The following is a 19,591-nucleotide window of genomic DNA, read 5'->3' on the forward strand; positions in this document are numbered from 1 at the left end:
GTTCTTTCGCAGTATGAAAACAGTTAGAAAACCAGGTCATGTTTTTCAACTAGGTCATGTTTTTCTTCTTCCCACGGTTGGCCTTTTTCTTTAATCTTAAAATGTGATTTTCCACATCTCTTGATTTCTGTTCTTGAATTCTATTTCCAGTCACCATATGCTACTTTTCAGCAAGCAGGAATTTGGAGCAATCCTGCTCACAAATTTTGGAAAGTAGAGACCATAGAAGACAAAGGTAGAATCACCCACTCCCCGTGTGCTTGGGACTTTCTGATTTCGTCAGTGTCTCTGTGCTCTGTGGTCCTCTCTAAAGGACATTGCCATTCCCTTCATGGTAAATAGGAAGGAAATGAAGGCAATTAGAGCTCTTAGGATGTAAATGTCAGTGTTGGCTGAAAGGGTTTTTTTTTCCCCCCTAATCCTGCTTTTGTAAACAAAGCTTTGGTGGGACTAAACCTGGGAAGCTACCACAGCTCCATGACAACTGGACGGGCCAGCCATGGCGACCATCTCCATGCGCACATCACAGTCATTTACAGACATGCATACGCGCATTGTAGTGAAAAACATTCACTTTGGCTGACATCCTCAGCAAGAGGAGATCATTAGCAGCCAGGGAGCAGAAGGTAAGATGTGGGGAGAACATTACTAACAGGTCAGCCTTTTGCTGGGTGAACTCAGTGATTTACTTCTATTGATTATACTACGATGAAATTCTTATCCTAGTTTCTCTATGTAGTGCCACATACAAACACTGCAAAGACACCTGATGTACTGTGATTTCTATTGTTCATCAAGTGAATGATACATTTTTTTTCTCAGTGTACAAATCTGTGTATAAAGGGTAAAAGGGTAGTGTGACTCTCAGAGATCCAAGGTTCTATGGAAAATGTCTTTTAACATTCTTTCGATTCTGAAATTTAAAAAATAAATCTTTCACCAGCTATAAAGTAAAAAAAAAAAAACAAAGAACAAATCTTATGTTTCAAGCAACTGAACCCAAAAAGATGACATTATGGACGCAGTCCTACACAGGAACATTCTGCTTACTCACATTTGCACGAGATATGCTTCTCTCCCAGAGGGTTGCGCTCCTCACAATAGGAATATAGCAAGGGTATTTCTGAAAGATTTGAAACAAGGCATTTACTATCACATCAATAATTCTCACAAAAATGTATTTCCATTCCTGAGGTGATTTTTTAGCCAGCTCAGAAGCTGATTCATTCAACCAATGTCTGTTAATTCACAGATTACCTGATATTGTCCAGAACACTGTCCCAGGTGCTAGGGAAACAATGGTGAGGCCAGACAGATACAATTCCCACCCTCAAGAGTGCAAAGAAGATGCAGGTGGTAACTAAAGAATCATATAAATAAATGCAAAACTTCAAATGTGACAAATTAATGAATGAGAGAGACAGAGTCTTTTTAGACCACTGTGATGTATTGGGATGAAATAGAATTAAACATTTAGACCCTTTGCCACGTGGCTTTGAAGTACCTTCCACCTGAATAGATGAAGTGTGTTTCTTTGTCCCGTTGATGCTGCACTAGGCCCCGTGACTTGCTTTGGTCACTGCCATGTTCGCACACATGACGTGAGCAGAGCCTTAATTGTACATGAGGGGTATGGCTTGGCCTCTTTTGTTTCTGTCTCAGAAAGGGAAAAAACATGCCCCAGGTCACCACTGGTCCCACAACAAGGAGACAAATGTAATAGACTTGAATCTAACCCAGAGCCTTGAGGCAATCCTAACTGAGCCCAACTGAGCCATGGCCAACACACAGACCAGGGAACGTGCATAGAACACATGCTGCTTGTTGAAAGCCACTGATTTTGAAGTTGTTTGTTACGCAGAATTATCGTAACAGGAACCTGACTGATGCAAATCTACAATACCTACAATAGGTCCATTCAGGGACATCAGAAAAGGCACCGCTGAGGATGCAACAGGGGTAGGGAATCTTGTAATTTTACTTAAAATATCAAACCTCAATATCAGGATTTACTTTCATACTTCCGCTTTTCAATTTGACACCTTTTATTTGTTTGGTTGGCCGCAATCGTCAAGGTCTTGACTTTTTGTCAGTCAACATTTGCTAAATCGTGCCTCAGCCTTTTATTGACCTGGGGAGCCTGGTATCATGAAGGAGGGACCCCAATAGGCCTGTGACCAGGATATGAGCATATGTCTAGATATCAGAAAAACAATGACGAGTCTACGACTTGCTTTCCTCAAGGTGGTTAGAGTCTAAAGCAGGAGATAGTAACCAAAGAATTGCACAAATAAAGGTAAAATTTCAGTGATACTAAAGGTGATGAAGGGAAGACACATGGGGTATAGACATATGTGGAGCCAAGGAGGACAGATTACATCGACTTGGCTGATGGACAAGAGAACCCCCAAAAAGAGACAAAACTGCAAGAGACAATGACATCTCTTGAATCAAAGTATCAGGACTGAAGGAATGTGACTAGAGAAGTAGAAGGAAATTCCAGATGGAAGAAGAAAGCTAAAATTACTAGGATCTGGAGGAAACTATTGAGGAGTATAAAAAGATTTCAGAGCACTGAAATTAGTGGTACTGTAAATGTGCCACACTTGTACTGCCTGGCAGGTACAGCTAGGGGCATGGGGGCCACACTTAGGTGTCTTCCCATGAAGTCAGGAAATGTGTCTTTTACACAGTACCCCTGACATCAACTCTGTGCTGGGCCACATGGTAAGCATCCAATCAATGGGTTTAAAGAATGCTGGTGGACTCTCCCATGATCCCAAAAGGAGTCACAGAGTCTAAGAACTGGAAGGAATACTAAATCACCAATATTCTCATTTGGTGGATGAGGAAACTGCTCAAGACCATACAAGCGTGTAGGGACAAGCCAGTGATCAAATTTCAGAGTCTGGACTCCGTGTTCCACTCCTCTGTCCAGTTACCAGCACACACAAGTCTTCAAAATCCAGCTCCAGGTTTGTGGGAAAGCAACCCCATGTCTGCAGGCAAGGGAAGGAATCTCATTTACGAGCAAGAATCACCAGGTGGAGAGCCAGGTCCATCTCCATCATGTGCATGCCAGTCCTCTTCCTCAGCGGATTTCCTGCATCACTCCAACCATGTACCTTCACACATTTGGATGTCTTCTGAGTAGACAACCCCCACCCAGGGTGGTGAGCACCAAGCACGGAATGCTGTCCCAAACTACACTGCTGTAACACATTTCTTATTTCAGTAGAGATTTCTCAAAGCTATACCGCTTGTAGATGGCACAACTGGATAGCATCTTTCACAGAGTGTAATGCAAACAACGCCTCCTAAGTTTGTTCAGTGCGCCATCTGAACATCTGTACATAGAAGTTCTGAGATTTCTGCTCTGCAAACAATAAGTTTTCATGGTAGCCAATAGTCCAAGGAAATCATGTGTATTCTGACTTTCATTTTAATAGGAGACTCTTTCTAAAGAGTAAAGTCACCTGCAAGAGGAAAGAAGACTCAGAGACTGAGGTTATCTAATTCCTTAGAAAAGCCTTATCTTGAACTTTTAAGCATGCACGTAGAATTTCTTTGTAAACAAAAAAGCTATTGTAATCAACAAGCAAAAAAGAAAAAAGGAGGCTGGAAAGAATAAAGTAGCTGGGATATTCATTGCCAGTCATTAACCTGATTTTCTAATGAATATGGCATTAGGCATTCATTAACAATCATTTGTGTTTATGTTGAACAGTGGATGTATAATGAAGGTTGGTAAATGAAAGCAAAATTAAACCAGGGAATTTTGGACACTTATAAAGCAATTAACTTGTTTGGCAGTAATTACACATTGAAAGCTAAATCAAGTGCATTTAGAAAGCCACAAGAGTCGCCACATAAACCAGAGGTGCTTTGCTCTAAAATAATAGAGAAACCTCTCTTTCTTTCAAAATGAAAGAGAAAGGAAAAGTATGGTATAAATGACAATAAGACCCAGGTTTAATGAAAAGAAATACGGTTACAGCCCATATGTTAGAGAAGAGGCAAGTTACTCAAAAATAGGACAGCTCAGCTAATTAAAAAGAAGGAAAGAAAAAACCCTTTTGTAACAACAATGATGTGAAAACAGGTGGTGCATGCGCTGGAGAGTTCAAGTTTTTGTTCTGTTTGCACACACACGGGCATGCACACGCATGCACATGAACACGGGCACACACAGCGTCTACATACTTGAACTGTCTAGGAAACGTGTGAAGAGTAAAAACTGAATCCACAATCCGGTGCTTGGACAGTCACTCCACATCAGTAGTTACCAAGTCCGTGTCGCTGCCATTTTGCAATTTGGTTCTCCAGACGGGTGCTTGACATATAGCCTTTTATTCGATTTAGCACATGGCATGAAAAGTCAGTCATTAAGCACATTCAGGGACTCCTTTTTGAAGAAGGAGGAGAGAGAGAGATGCTGTTGCAGATTAAAAAAAAAAGGAGACCTCCAGGGGCCAGCCAGGTGGCGTAGCGCTTAAGTGCGCACATTCCGCCTCTGCAACCCGGGGATCCCTGGTTTGGATCCCGGGTAGGGACATGGCACCGCCTGGCACGCCGTACTGTGGTAGGCGGCCCACATATAAAGGAGAGGAAGATGGGCACAGATGCTAGTTCAGGGCCAGTCTTCCTCAGCAAAAAGAGGAGAATTGGCAGCAGATGTTAGCTAAGGGCTAATCTTCCTCAAAAAAAAAGAGACCTCCAGGAAAATATTGTTACTGAACTGGTGAAGGAGTAGAAGAAGTGAATACAAAATGTCGTGTGGCCACAATACGTACAACATCCAATGAAGCTTTCAGGATGACAGATATATTTTCTTGGAATTTTCAGTTCTGCAATAGTTAGCCAGGAAATACTACAGAGTTGCTTTTTGGATTTTTTCTTACTTTTTTCTTTCTTAGGGCAATAAGAGGATGGCTGGGCTGGAGGAGCTAGTCTTCAGATAAGCCCAGGGATCTGAGCCAAGGGACAAAGTTTTCTAAACCGGAGTTTGAGCATCCTCCTCAAAGAGATCTGAAGATTCATGGGCCCTTCCTATATGAGAAATATCTTTGCAAATAGGGGGTGTAGGTGCTTGAGGGTTAGTTACCGAAAGAAAGGTTCCCAGGGGGATCTATGAAGGGCAGCTGGCTCTGTGGAAACATTGGCAAAGGGCTTGGGTATCAACTCTGCTAAAAAGCAAATACTTGCTTTGCCTGGGGATTGGAACAGAAAACGGAAACCAGGAGCAAGCTTTTGAAATCCTCGCTCAGGTCATTTAACTGCTACCAGATAAAAAATGTGTTTGCTGTGATGGGGTGTATGCCTTTCTTCCGAGAGATGTAGTCTCTCTCTAAAAAGATAAACATGTTATTTCCAAGCAGAGGATTAAGACATTAAGTTGAAAAACTCATTTCTCACTTCTTTGAAACCATTTTAACGATTTGGATTGTCTAACTCGTTCTAATTTAGTATGGAGTGCTTCATTTGAGGTTTTCTGGGTCAGAAAATTACTTTCTTATTTTGACCAAGACCTCGTCAATATACCAGTGTACTGTTTGATTCTCTTTGTAACAGTCTTGATACCTTTGCCTGAGTCTTCATAGACAAATATATTTATATAACAGGAAATTCAGGAAATACGCTACTCTTAAAGGCACCTGCTACTAATTCCCTGCTTCTTCCGTGTTATAGTGCATTTGAATCACTTGGGAAACTACTTAAAATGCAGATCCTGATTCAGGAGGTCTAGAGTGGGCCCTGAGATTGTGCTTTTATAACAAGCTCCCAAGCTGCATTCAGCAAGGTACTACTGCCCTACGGGTCTTTGTAGTACGTAGTTGCTTTAAAGAGGTAGTACGGTTAAGACCAGAGGTAACTAAAGCCTTGGAAATAGATCACTTCCTCTCCAAGAAGAAACCTGGAAAGTTTAATGGACCAGAAATTAAGCAACAGAGGAATGAATACCCATTAGAAATGAAATATACAAGGAAGTGGTTTAGTCACCATTACTCCTTAATATGTGCATCCCAGCTGCCATAGCTTTTTATCTGCTTCTCCAGTTGCTGAAATCCAGACAATTCAGTTTGCCAAATAATTACCAATATGCCATGTACTACGTTAAGCACTGAGGATGTAAAAATAAATGAGGCGTAATCCCCCTAATGCTTCCCCAGTACAATGACAACACAGCAGGATAAAAGTTGTAATGAAAGGATGCACAGGGTACCAGGGGAGCTCCTACCCAGAACTAAGGAGAAGAATACTAGGACAAGTTAGAAGTATCCGGAAATGCTTCTTGGAAGAGATGTTGAACCTTGAAGCTTGAGCAAAAAATACCTCATTGAAGCAAAGGAAGTAAGCGTCGTTAGCAGAGGATCAGCTTGGGAAAATGTCTAGACCGGGAGAACGCTCTTAGTCCAGGCAAAATGGTAGATGTGTCCCTGGAATCCTTAATTAATTCTCCACCGAATCCTCCAGCAAAGGACTCCTGAGAGGGGACTGTTTTTACCGTTATTTTGTAGATGAGAAATCTGAAGCACAAGAATTTAATGACAGCCCAAAGCAATATCACTAAGTAAGTGGTGGTGTTGAGATTCCGACAGAAGTCTGCCTACTTGTAAAGGCTGTGTGCTTTCCCAGTGTTTTGGGGTCCCCCATGAGTATTTCAGTGTGACTGGGCTATGGGTTGTGAGGCTGTGCGAGACCTGAGAAGGGACTGACATTGCACTTCCCATAAGGATTCAGCCTTGATTTTTCCTTCCTTCAGCTAGTATTTTGCTAAATAAACAGAAAAATAGTTCCTCTCAATCTCATGGCGATTTAAGATTTTAACAACCTTGGGCAGACTCTGGTTTACAAAGGATTTTGGACATTTAAAAAGCTCACAGTTTCACTCTCGATCACATGCTTGCTTATAGTCTTTTAAAAGTTTTAAAAGATCTAGATTTTGAAGAACAGGATCGGACAGCAAAGGGTGAGATTGGAGATTGGACTAAAGGAACTGTTGACAAAGCCACAGCTAGCCCTGAGCAAAGTACAAAAAGAAAACAGATGTCCCCTCTGGACAGATACAGCCTCAAGACAGGACTTGGTTTGGCCAACAAATACATCTAGATTTCATCTTCCACTTGTCCCCTTGGCCTGGAGCCCCTATTGAACTCTCTTGACGGTATACCCTTCCAACAATACATGATGGTCCTGATGTTGGGGACTTCAGCTGGGATACGTAGTACGTGGCACGGGGTGAACACGGAAACTAGATTCTAGAAAGATAGTGAAGGGAATTAAAAGCTGTGGGTGTAGGAGTTTAAACTACTTTTAGGAGTTTAACCACGAATAGAAAACAAGAGATGGGACGACGCTAGATAGGGCAGTGGGGCCAAGTGTTGACTTTTTTTTCCCCTTAAATAATTAGAGAGACCTGAGAAAGCTTAGAAACAGAGGAAGGGGGCATGGAGGTGAGAAAGCAGACTTTACACACACAACAGTCAACTTTAAATACAAAAGTATCAATTCCTTAATTCTAATCCTGTCTTCAAGGAAAACAAAATCATCCAGGATTAAAAGATTCTTTGAATCTAAAAAAATGTAAACCTGATTCCTCCTAAAATTAACATGAAGACTCAGACTTGAATGAAGTCACTTATTCTTTCTGTATGTCGTGTTTATAAAAGTGATTCCTCAGTTTCTAATTGTCAGCCACTGATTTGAGAAGTCCAAGAATAACCATGGGAAAATGGATTTCTAACCCACATATTTATGTAATTATTGCTTTTGAGTAAAGTGTAACTTGTAGACAAGCTTCTTATTCAACAATTAATATGCATAATAATCTGATCATAACCAAAAACTGGGGATTCTTTGTCAACACTTGTTGTAACAGTTTCCTAACATATAGCACTGAAAATACATCTGCTGGCAGTCGTTCTCTTCCTCTGGCAATTAGAGAATCCAGAAGATGGGCAAGTTATATTTTGTATGGCCAAATATTAGCAACTTCATTGTAAATCGATGGTCCTAATTTTTATTTGAGGATAAGTGAACATGGTAAACTCTTAAAAACATTAGCCTTAACAATAATTATCTGGGATAAGAAAAGTTAGGGTTTTAGTTAGTCACAGGTTTCATCTTTCATCGTGATTACCACTTCAGAAGACTCCTTGAATTTTTAGGAGGCCACCAGTCTAGTCAAAAGAAATCACAAATCCTTAACTAACATATGCTAACTTTTCTTTGAGGAACAAAAGAAGCATCTTTGTTTGTTCCTCACCAGCAAATACCAAGCCATCTAAAAGGAGTCTTTTCAGCGGCAATGTTAGCAGGGAAATTCAATTGTATTTAATTAAGTTCTTCCCCCAAAAACTGCACACACAAGCCCCGAAGAGGTTATCAGAGGTCAGAAGCCTGTCATGACTTTCTGACCCTCCCAAAATGCAAGCTAAAGGCTAGTGGTATCCCTGCTGGTAAGACTGGCTTCCACATTTGTGTCTTTCCCTTTCTGCTTTAATTTAATAGCAATCAGCACAATATGGCTGCTTTTTTCTGAACAATAGGACAGGCAGAAGTTAGATTTACAATGCTGCGAGGGGAAGGGAGGAGACAACAGAGGCTCACTATGGCTTTTAAGATTCAATAAGAACATCACTTTGATACCCATGAAAAAAAAACTTGAAAATCTACTTAACATTCATTGTTGTCAGAAAGGGACAGATGTGTACTTCTGAAATTTTGTATTCTAGAATTATCTTAAATTGCCAACTTTCTTATAGATCCTTTTTAAAAAGGATAGTCAGATGAATAAGATTTCTTCCCTACTGAAGAAAAAGATGTATCTAGTCATGCATTTAGGAGCTCCTTGGCTTTAAAATATTAAGTATTTATGTAGCAATCCTTATTTTCCAAATTTTGTAATTTTCGCAAGTCTCCTAACAATCTTGTAATGAGCAAATGTATTGACATTGTCAGAAGTACTAAATGTGTTTCATGAGACCAGACAAAAGTTAATTAACCCAAATGTTATTTAGAGACTTGAATGTCTAATTACAAATGAGCCCCAGACATGAAACTTACTTCCTGAGACATTTCATGGTCAGGAAATTTCATTCTTAAGTGACACTGTAAGGAGAATCTTAGAATCTGGGGGCCAAAAGACATTTTAAAGATTATTTCATCTAACATCCCAGCTGAGGTTTGAATCCCAGTCATCACACTCCCACGCCACTGTCATCCAGCCTGTAGTCGGACGATTCCACAAAGACTTCAAACTCTCTGTTTCCTGCAGCCACCCATTTCCAGCGGGACAATTCTTTCATAAGCAAAAATTGAAAACTAGACTAAAAAGAGCTTTAACTTTGAGGTGAAGAGCTGTCGATTTTAGTCCTAGTTCTGCAACTAATTTAGGATCTCAAGTAACATTTAACATCTCTGTGCTTGTGTATAAAAGAAGGTAAAGATATTTGTGTGATCATCTCTGAGTCAAGATTCTTGTGTTAAAATTTGTGTGCTGTCAGTTTTTCCCACAGGGCTCTTAGGTCGGGACAGCCAACCGGCTTCAACTTGAACATCAACTCAGATCAATTTATAGCAGCTATCTGGAGAGCTACACTAAGAAGGATGTTGAGACCGTCCAGGTTTCATGGGAAAGCGCACCATGACTGACTGGCACGATTATCATGGACACAAGCAAGTCCTGGTGAAGGGAAACATACTCCCATACTTACCTTCTTTGCTTTGGGTAATGCATAGAAAAGAGATATAAGAGGGACATTTGGCACTCTCACTTTGTTCCACAAGACTAGCTGGGAAACTGGGCAGGTGAGAACATAGGGGTTATTTCCAGAGTGGTTCTAGCCTTGGGGATGAGAGCAGCCTGACCTCTGTACTCTCAGCTCTGCAAATCGGGTTAATAGCAGGAGACCGTAAGTTCAGGTCTATTCACTCTCTCGAAAGTCAAACATGAGGGTAAGGAGGAAGAGGGCTCAGTAGTTACTGAGCACATCTCAACCACCCTGTGGAGTAGGTATTATGGCCTCTACTCAGATGAGAAAACTGACTGAAAGATTGGATGACAGTCCCAAGAATGCTCAGTTACTAAACAAGGGGGATTTGAATTAAGACCTGTTCCCAAAATGCCTCCAAATATACTCCAATAACTTTTACTATTGTTTTAATTCCCTTCAAGACAGAAATGCAGAAAAAGGCCATGCTGCAATTGTCTTCTTCCTCCGCTGTCCGTTCCAGCGCATTGCACACCTGCAGACTCATTTGCCGGCTTTATCCACTATATCAAGTTACTATGCAACTAATTAATTTGCCATAACTAAAAAACCATCAGTCTTTTATAGTAATAATGCTATTCTAATAGAGTTATATATTTAACCCTACTAATCTTTCTCAAGAGCAAGTGTTTTAAAAAAAGTAATGATCAAAGGAGGACTTACTGCCAACTTTATTATGCAAAACTATAGGAATATATTCTTTCCAGAACCGTCTATTTTTCTCCCATTTGATATAGTATCATCAGGTACCATAAAATGAAGTTATTACCCTAAAGTAAAATCACAGAAAGTGAACTTATGATCTGGACAATTAGAGAGAGAGAGAGAGAGAAGTAAAACTGACTATTTGAGTTTTGTTCCCACTCCTACTCTAAATATAAGTCATAAAGAAGCTCAGTATTGTTTCCCCTGGTAACAGGCTGTGTGACCAACGCAATGAGCCCCTGCAACTAACTACAGTGCCGTGCGTTTGTGGAGCCTCATTAAGGAGACTACACATAAACACAGGTGCCGCATCTGGACCTGTTACCATGGCAGCTGAACACCATCTGATACCCCAGCACAAAGCACATGTTCTGGAACCCCTTCCGCTAACCAACATTTTAACCAGGTTCAAATGTTTAACCTTTGAAACAGCACAAGGGAAATGTCATATTTCAGAATCAAAACGAGAAATACATTGATTGCCAAGCCCTTTTTATTGAACAGCCTTTCAATTAAACACTAAGAAGATTTTACCTCAACTAAACAGTGATAACCAAATAAATCGTATGGCGATATAAACACATGCTATGGTGTTTGTGAGATGAACTGGAATAAAATTTAAGAGAGACTAATCTCACATATCCGAGAGCAAACTTGGCTTTCTTTTTCACAGGAGAGGATGTGTCGTGGGCGAGGAGGGCAAAGCATGGGCTCTGGAGCCTGACATGCTGCATGTGTCTCTTCCTCCCTTTGCTAGTTCTGTGCCCTCCAGCAAGTAATAACAAAAGCAACCATTTTCAAACACCTGCATTGTGCCAGGCATGTTACATGGGTTAGCTCTCTCAGTCACAGTCTGATGAAGTCGATATTAGAGCATTCAAGTGGTAAGTAAAACTTACAATGATATGATCAAGTTAAAGTTGTATTTTAGAAATAAGCCTTTAAACAATCTGAGGAAAAGCCAGCCTTCACGAACCATGAGAACCAAATATATGAGGACGGTGGAAACCTACAAATGTTGGTTTAACACCAAATATGTCTAGGAGATGTAATGGAATTAAGCAATGATTGTTGCTTGATTTCAACCACAGAAGCACAATAGAATTGCGTGTCCTGGGTTACAGCCAAGATAGGACTGCATGGCCAGCACTGAAGACGACCTAGGGCGCCATGATGACATGGTTATAAAGGTGGTGATGAATAAGCCTACTTTGGTCAAAGAGTAGGCAGCCCTGAGGGGCCCCCCTGAATGTGGTGCAGGCCTCCCTAGTGTGGACTACCTTGTGGGAATCAAAAGAAGCAATAAAGAAAATAAATACTCAGAGGGCAGTAAATTATAAATTCAAGCATGCATGTGTGAAAATTCCTTGGTATCAGAGGCCGCGTTCTTTTCCTGTGGATTCTGGTCAAGCCAATGAAATTAATACGTTAGATAAGTACACATTCACATGGTCTCACCTCTCCTTCCAACCACTCAACCCTGCTACTGGGAGAAAGCCATGGTCTGAGACACCAGAGCCATTAGGCAGCCTGTTCTTGATGGCCTCCCCTTCTCCCAGCGCCACCCGGGAATGTAGGGCCTGCCCAGAGGAGCCTCAGCCTAAGGGGCTGTTGCCTGCTTTTTCTAACAGGGAAGTACATCCTCATCTGATCAGCTCTCACACCCAATGATGTCGTGGGTTCTAATCCCAGAGCCTTGAATGCAAAGCTCAAGCCTCTTGCACCTCACTCCCCTAATGCTGGCCCATAAATGAGTTAATATAGCCTCTGGCACAGAATAAGCATTTAATAGATGGAGCTCTTCGCTTTTTTATTTTTTAAGACAGCTGCTGAATAATCTTCTGCAAAATATCATGACAATCTGTGACTCACGCTTTACAGTAACATATGCTTTCAGAGTTTAATTTGGTTTGGAACAGAATTAAATACGCTGAAAATCAGGCTGCAAGATATTCATCATGAGGGACAGAACACAATAGTCACCTTACGTGAAGAGCAATTATTTAACATGAATTCACAAATTGCTTGATGGTGTTTTCTTGTGGAGACAGGCCCAGCTGCTATACTGAGAAAGTGCCAAATTTTATTCATTTTTCCCCCCATTTCCAGGAAGAGAAAACTCCTCTGCCACCTTCTGTATTTCTCATTCTTCTCAGATGGGTCCACGTGATTGAACAAAGATTACTGAGGTAACTTTGGCTTCATTTCAAAGTGTTTCTTATTGGTCTTTTTGCAACTGGGGGTGTGTGTGTGCGCGCCGCAGGGTGTCATTTTGGTTGCTGGTTTTTATTATAATATTGCAGTCAGGGGCCGGCCCGGCGGCACAGCGGTTACGTTCACACGTTCCCCTTCAGAGGCCCGGGGTTCGCCGGTTCGGATCCCGGGTGAGGACATGGCACTGGTTGGCAAGCCATGCTGTGGCAGGCATCCCACATATAAAGTAGAGGAAGATGGGCACGGATGTTAGCTCAGGGCCAGTCTTCATCAGCAAAAAGAGGAGGATTGGCAGCAGATGTTAGCTCATGTATAGTCTTCCTCAAAATAAAATAAAATAAAATAAAATGTATGTGACTCAACAAGGACATGCACATCTATATAAAATAATACTGAAGTTGATATAAAAGCGATGCAGAAAAAAAGGGTTTGGACTCCCACAATTTTTCAGTTGTTCTGAAGAGATGGTGAAGCTCTCAAAATCTGAGAGAACATTCTATAAACCAAAAGGTTTAGTGCATTATGGGGGTTGGAGAGGAGTGGGTGGTAGGCAGCACTGGGCAGAGGTCAACATACTGGGAAAATAGGCGCATTTTCTTGGGACCTTGGAAATCCATTGGTAGCCACAAAATGTTTCTGCAGTGAGGTTTTAGGTTGATTATTTTCAACAAGGATATGCAGGAATGATCAATTCATGGGGACAAGACATTCTCTTGAGACCGAAGACAGCGTTAAGGCAGCCCGCTCCCACAAGAGGAGTGAGTTTATTCATAGATGTGCTGTGTTTACTACTAAGAGTTTGCTTCAGAGAGAGCCAAGATATTTTTGCCCTGAAGTAACAACTGTACACTCTATCCACTATGTAAAAGGAATCTACTGTTGCATATCTTGTAAGATTCTGATTTTGTTTTCTTTCAAATCGGTGACCTTGAAAATTGAATTAGAATTCTTCACCTCAGGTTTAGCCTTGTATTTCAAAGCAAGCTACATCACTAATGAGTCAAATATTTGTTTTCACCATAGTACACAAAAGATAATACAACTAGTATGCGCAAGGACAAAGAATTGGTTTCTAATGTTATTTTACTAAGAGAAGGGTTCTCTCCCTTCCTCACTCTCAGACTTGGACTTTGATAATTGTTTCCTCTCCCTAAGCCTTCATACGTCACTACAGCAAAAGCTACCTGAATGTTCCAGCTCAAGAACAGCACCTTTGAATCTACAAATCACCCTCCTCAACATTTAGGAGACGGTCAACGCTGGATATAAACCAAAAAGAGTGACGGAAACATAACTTCTCTCTCTATCCCTGAAATATGACCACTACCTGAGTAGTTTTAATGGGAAAGTCCCCTAACTTAACTGTGGCACAGTCCATGTGTTGTAAGTGACCCGAATCAGAGTAAACCTAATTATCTTGAAGCACTAACCGGTCTCTCTGCCTCTTATCTCTCTCTTATCCCTCTCCTCTAATCCATCTCCCGAATTGACCTGGATTGATCTTCCTAAAGAATAGTTAACCTTCACGTTTTTTCCGCTGCTCAGAAATCCCCAAAGGTTCTCCACACTTCTTTGTTTGGCATTTATGACCTGCTGCCCCTTTATCCAAACCATCTTTCCAGCAATGACCACCATTCTCCCCTGGACACACTCGCAGCTGCCCGTTTCACACACCTCACTGTTCCCACCTCACTTTGCACTTTCCCAACTTCATGGCAGCATTCATACCCTGTCTCCTGCCTTGACACTATTCTCTCCTTGTCTGTATCCACATCCCCATTTTAATAATCTACGAGACCATTAGTGACCTTTAAGTACTTTGAGAAGAGAACCTGTTTTGCTTACTTTTAAATCCCCTCAGTAACTAAGAATGCCTTATACTGGATAGAGGCTTACAGAAGATTTACTGGGGAGATAAATGGATGGACGCAGAGATGGATAGGAGAAGAAATGGCTGGATTCATGGATGAGTGGGAAAATGATGAATGAATAGATAAGTGGATGAATGGATAGATGATTCAATGGTTGGATAAATGAACTAATGAATTGTATCTTATCACATGAGATTCAAGTCAGAGAAATAACATCTAACAAAGTCAGTTGACACCAAAAAATTTCTGGAAAGGAACATCAGCTGAACTCTGATTCTGGTCTAATCCAACTTTGTTCACAAAGACATTTTTAAAAGATAACTTGGCTACTCTGTCCTACAGTCAAGAGCTATTTAGAATAGCTGTTTATTTCTATAGCTAGCATGGGAATGGTATTTAAATGAATCTCAACCCAGATCTATTTCTAAAGTACTACCTAACCAAATCCTCCTTTCACAGATGGGGAAAATGTTTTGTTTTCTCAATACAATAATCTTCACACTTAAGAATTCAGGCTTCTAGAACCATCAACATCTAGGCACAGGTCTCTGAGACTCAAAAAAAAAAATGCTAAAAATCTCCTATCAGTAGACATGTGCCCTTCTTAGATAGGGCTTCACTTGAAGCCTATAAACTCTTATATAACAAACAATGCTACCAAGAGAATCCGATCAACAAGCAGCAGATTGCAAGCAGCTACTTGGATACAGCAAGAGGATCTGGCACAAACCAGCATGTTTACTGCAGTAGAAACCAACAATTTATAGCCAACTGTTAAGCAGGGTGCAGAAAAACTGTGTTAAGAAGCTCGTTTTCTCTACGCAATATTCCATTAAGTTTTGGGGCTTTTTTTGGTAGCCACTTTACACAGCTTACTTATATTGTCTCTACAGTTGACAAATGTCTGGCATTCTTTCCACATGTGCTTCTGCTTCTCTGAGCCCATCAGTGAAACAGAATTAAACAAGTGAGTCCCAAACAGCTACACAGGCGGAGAACCATCTGACCCAGACCTGGGGTATCATCGAAGGCTCCCTAAAGAAAGTGCCATCCAAACTTATCCCCGAATGAACACTGAACAGGAAGGCAACACAACAACAGAGAAAGAGGATGACACATTCAGAGAACCTCAAGTAGTTCAGAGAGGTGACAGCAAAGAGAAGAAAGGGAGTTTGATGGCAGATAAAAGCTGGAGAAGAAGCAGGGTTTGGATGGCAAAGGACATTACAAATTTGTAAAGGAGTTTGGAATTTATTCTGGAGGCAATGGGAAAGCATTAGAAGGTTTTAAACCAATGTATGACTTTTTAAGCAAAGACGTATTTTTAAAAGGTCACCTTGGCCCCAATGTGGAGGTTATATGGGATAAAATAGGCAACAGGCAGAGTGAGGACATAAGGGACCATGCCATCGACAACTGTAAGGATCTCAGTGACCCTAAGTCTCCAAATGGCCCCTACCCAGAGTCCTCCAGACTGGATCCCAAGTTCTCCAAGTCTGTTCAGTGCACCTGCCAGTCCTTCAGACCCATTTATGTCCACTCCTTTCACTGAACTTGACTTCTCCAACTTGACCTTGGCATTTTCAGAGAAACTTAGCTGAGAATCACCCTTTGGTTGTTCCCATTCCTGGCCCGCTCTGGGGGTACATGGCCATAGCTCTGCCTCCTAGAGCCCAACTCTGATATCAATTCCCTCCTGTGTCCCCTGAGCAGGGGTTCTATACAGAGAGTTTTCTGCCACAAAAGTGAACTTATGCAGAGAGTTTCTGCAACAAAAATTTCCACATTTATTATGAATTGTACAAAATCATATGTATATATTTCATATAAAATTGCATTTTTAAAAACCAAAGGATATGTTAGAAAGGAAGAAAATTGCACTGTCCTTCCTATGCACACATTTTACGTGGTTGTTATCACCATAAACATAGAGGCACGGGGGAAAAATCCACAGGGACTAATGAGAAATGAGAAAAGAGAGAAGGGAAGAAGAGAATGGAGAAGAGAGGTAAAGAGCCAACAAGAAGAGTAAGACCAAAGAAACGTAAATTTAAGAATACTTTAGAGAGCCAGGGCTGATGGCCTAGTGGTTAAAGTTCAGAGCTCTCACTGCTTCAGGGGCCCAAGTTCCTTTCCTGGTCGTGGAAGCACACCACCCGTCTGTCAGTTGCCATGCTGTGGCGGTGGTTCATATAAAAGAACTAGAGGGACTTATAACTAGGATATCCAACCATGCACTGGGGCTTTGGGGAGGGAAAAAAAAAAAGAGAAAGATTGGCAACAGATGTTAGCTCAGGGCAAATCTTTCCCTGCAAAAAAAAAAATAATAATCCACCCTCTGTGACATTTCATCCCCTTTTCTCAGGCTAACTTAAAAAATACTACTATTACTACTTTAGAAAACAAACTGTACTGATAACAATATGATATATCATCCAGAAGTAGCAAAAGAACTAAATAAATAAAACAATAAAATCAATATTCCAGTATAGTAGCATTGTCTCAGCGCGGCTCCAAACCACTGTTCCAATACATATCACTGGGCAATAATTCCCTCTAATAACTAAAGATGCAGTGCTGCCCGAAGGCTACGCAAGTGTTTCTGTGAAAGGTACAAACGAATTGCCCAATTGCCAAGTGAACAGCTTTGCAGGAGGAATGGCTCATCAAAGAACGCTTCCGTCCTGTTCTCCTGGACACCTGGTACATTCACCCTCCAAAAAAGGAAATAAGACGGTCAGAAATGACGCCATTTGTATGTGAAATATATTCATTGGAACCAGAGGGATAAATTTATGTAGAATGAAGTGTTGAACTTGATTAGATTTGGTATTGAATTATTAAATCATTTCTTAAATAAAGGAAAAAGAGATAGTGTTCTGAAGGGCAAGAATGGAAGAAATCTGAGTGAAAGCTCTATTTTTTGAACAATCCCGTGTTCTATTCAAATCTCTTTAAATTCACTGAAATGAATTTGAGTCCTGTAAAGGTCATGACTCAAAAGAGAAAAACCCAAAATTGATTTAAAGGGGCTAATCAGGGAGGAGATTTGCCATACTTTCAAGAACGACCTTCTGAAATGGAAGAGAATTGGCCAACAATTCCATTTTACTGAGCCACATGTTAATATAACAGCCAATTATTGTTCAACAAAAGCAATATCCCAATTCATTCTTTTTCACAAGGTAACGACTCTGGTCTGCGAGTTGAGAAAGTAAAATGATGGACTAGAACACGCCACAGAGGAAAAGTGAGGGGTAGGATTTGGGGCTTTTTGCTGGATGCAGTACATTTCATTAGAGGTTTGGAGTCTCCCGCTGGGCTCTTATTTCTAAGCCTTTTGTCTGGGATTTTCCTTTTAAAATGACACCTCAATGCAAACGTCCACATTAGTGTAAGAAAACACTGAGCACACGCCTAAGAAACCTGTAGAATGGTTATGGAAAGCACAGAAATTTTTTAAAGCAAAAATAAAGGGAATAAAATGAATTACTTTAGGCTGCCCTAGCAGGTGGGTATGTGGTGTGGAAAAACCTGCTCTCAAACAAGCAGAACTGTAACTGTAGCAAAAGAAAGACGTTTGTGTTCCAATAATCCCGACAAAACTAAATTGCAGACCTGGGAACATTAAAACACACACACACACACACACACACAACACACTGCAAAAGAAAAATAAAACAATGCTCCCAAAATAGGCCCGATTATGTGGGTCACTGCATACTGTGTATTTCCCCTGTAGCATTTTATCGTGGTTACTGTTGCCAGGGGACACTTGATGCTCTCATTATATATGTTTGTCTTTCACATCAGAGCCAGTCCTTTCCCTTGGATGCTCCTAGAACTGTAACAAAAATAAAAATCAGGAATGGACCCCATTATTACACAAATACCTACAAAGCAGAGGGAGTGACCCCCAGGGGTCACCGTGTTGTCCCTGGAAGCATTGATGCCCTTGCCCTGGGGGCCCCCAGCCTTTTGTCACAGGGTCAAAGCCAGGACCTCGGCTGAGTATCCTCTGTGAAGAATTAACAAGTGTGACAATTTGTGGGCCCTCCCCCCTCGGCCCCTGGTCCAGCCTGCCTGAATGCTGTAAATAGAGACATCTGGATAGAGCTCTTTCACTGCAGTAATTGAAAATGAACACGGATCAAGTTCTGGCCTGTTGTATTCATAAATCTCGAGGCTTAATTACATTAAAGGGGAATCTAGGGCCCAGCGCTATGGAAACTGCAGATTCTATCAGGCGCCTGAATCATGAATCTTTAAGATAAGTGGGTTTTCTCTCCCTCCTCCACCCCAACTCTTTCGTAGGGTTGAATGGGAAATTTCCAAATCGAGCCTTCCAGCATTAATGCACCGGGAAACTTCTGGGAAGATCTTATGCTCCACTATTTGTACATGTGCTTCCATTTCGTGTTCACGGGGTGACATTTGTGGCATTCCTCCCAGCAGATCAGCATCCTGAGGGTTATAACTAGGCACCTTTCTGTGAGTAGTGATGACGGACTTGACAGATATTTAAAATATGTTTCCCCCCAAGTTGAGCAAAGTGTGCATCTAGTTAAAATTTAATGAGTTTCAAAAAAAGAATTATGGCAAATGAACGCTCCAAATAAAGTCAAAGCTCTCAGCATCCCCTTTAAAGATAACAAGTTGAAAATTATATCCCTGGATGATTCTACTGAAATATGTATGTATATATATATACATCCATCATGAAACTTATTTGCTTAATATAAAAATTTACTCAATTCTATTAACTGAAGACGGATTTAAAAGGAACTGCATGACGCTGGTGGTTTGTTTGGTTTATGTTTTTGTAATAATCTCATGTATTGTATGACACTTGGACCACTTTGACAAATGGGTAGATGGAAAGTATTGCGACTTAACTTGCTATAAACACATCTACACCAATCACCACGCAGAAGCGAAGCCCTTTGAGGACAGGCTCCACCTGTGACTCCTGCTTGCTCTACAGACTGTGCCTTTCCCAGTTTCTCACACTGTGGGCGTGCGATCAAT

The 19,591-nt window shown here is 41.1% G+C and overlaps 1 protein-coding gene across 3 annotated transcripts in view; it reads right to left on the reverse strand.

Annotated features, from left to right (window-relative positions):
- C28H12orf42 (chromosome 28 C12orf42 homolog) overlaps positions 1-19,591 on the reverse strand; it is a 164,904-nt gene that overhangs the window by 93,076 nt on the left and 52,237 nt on the right. For all 3 annotated transcript variants that reach the window (XM_023631508.2, XM_023631510.2, XM_023631509.2), the window contains one exon: positions 1,055-1,123. In XM_023631508.2, the coding sequence (XP_023487276.1) occupies positions 1,055-1,123 (69 nt within the window). The remainder of the gene's footprint in view (positions 1-1,054; positions 1,124-19,591) is intronic.

The sequence above is a fragment of the Equus caballus genome, chromosome 28, assembly GCF_041296265.1.
Source record: "Equus caballus isolate H_3958 breed thoroughbred chromosome 28, TB-T2T, whole genome shotgun sequence".
NCBI classification, from domain to species: Eukaryota; Metazoa; Chordata; class Mammalia; order Perissodactyla; family Equidae; genus Equus; species Equus caballus.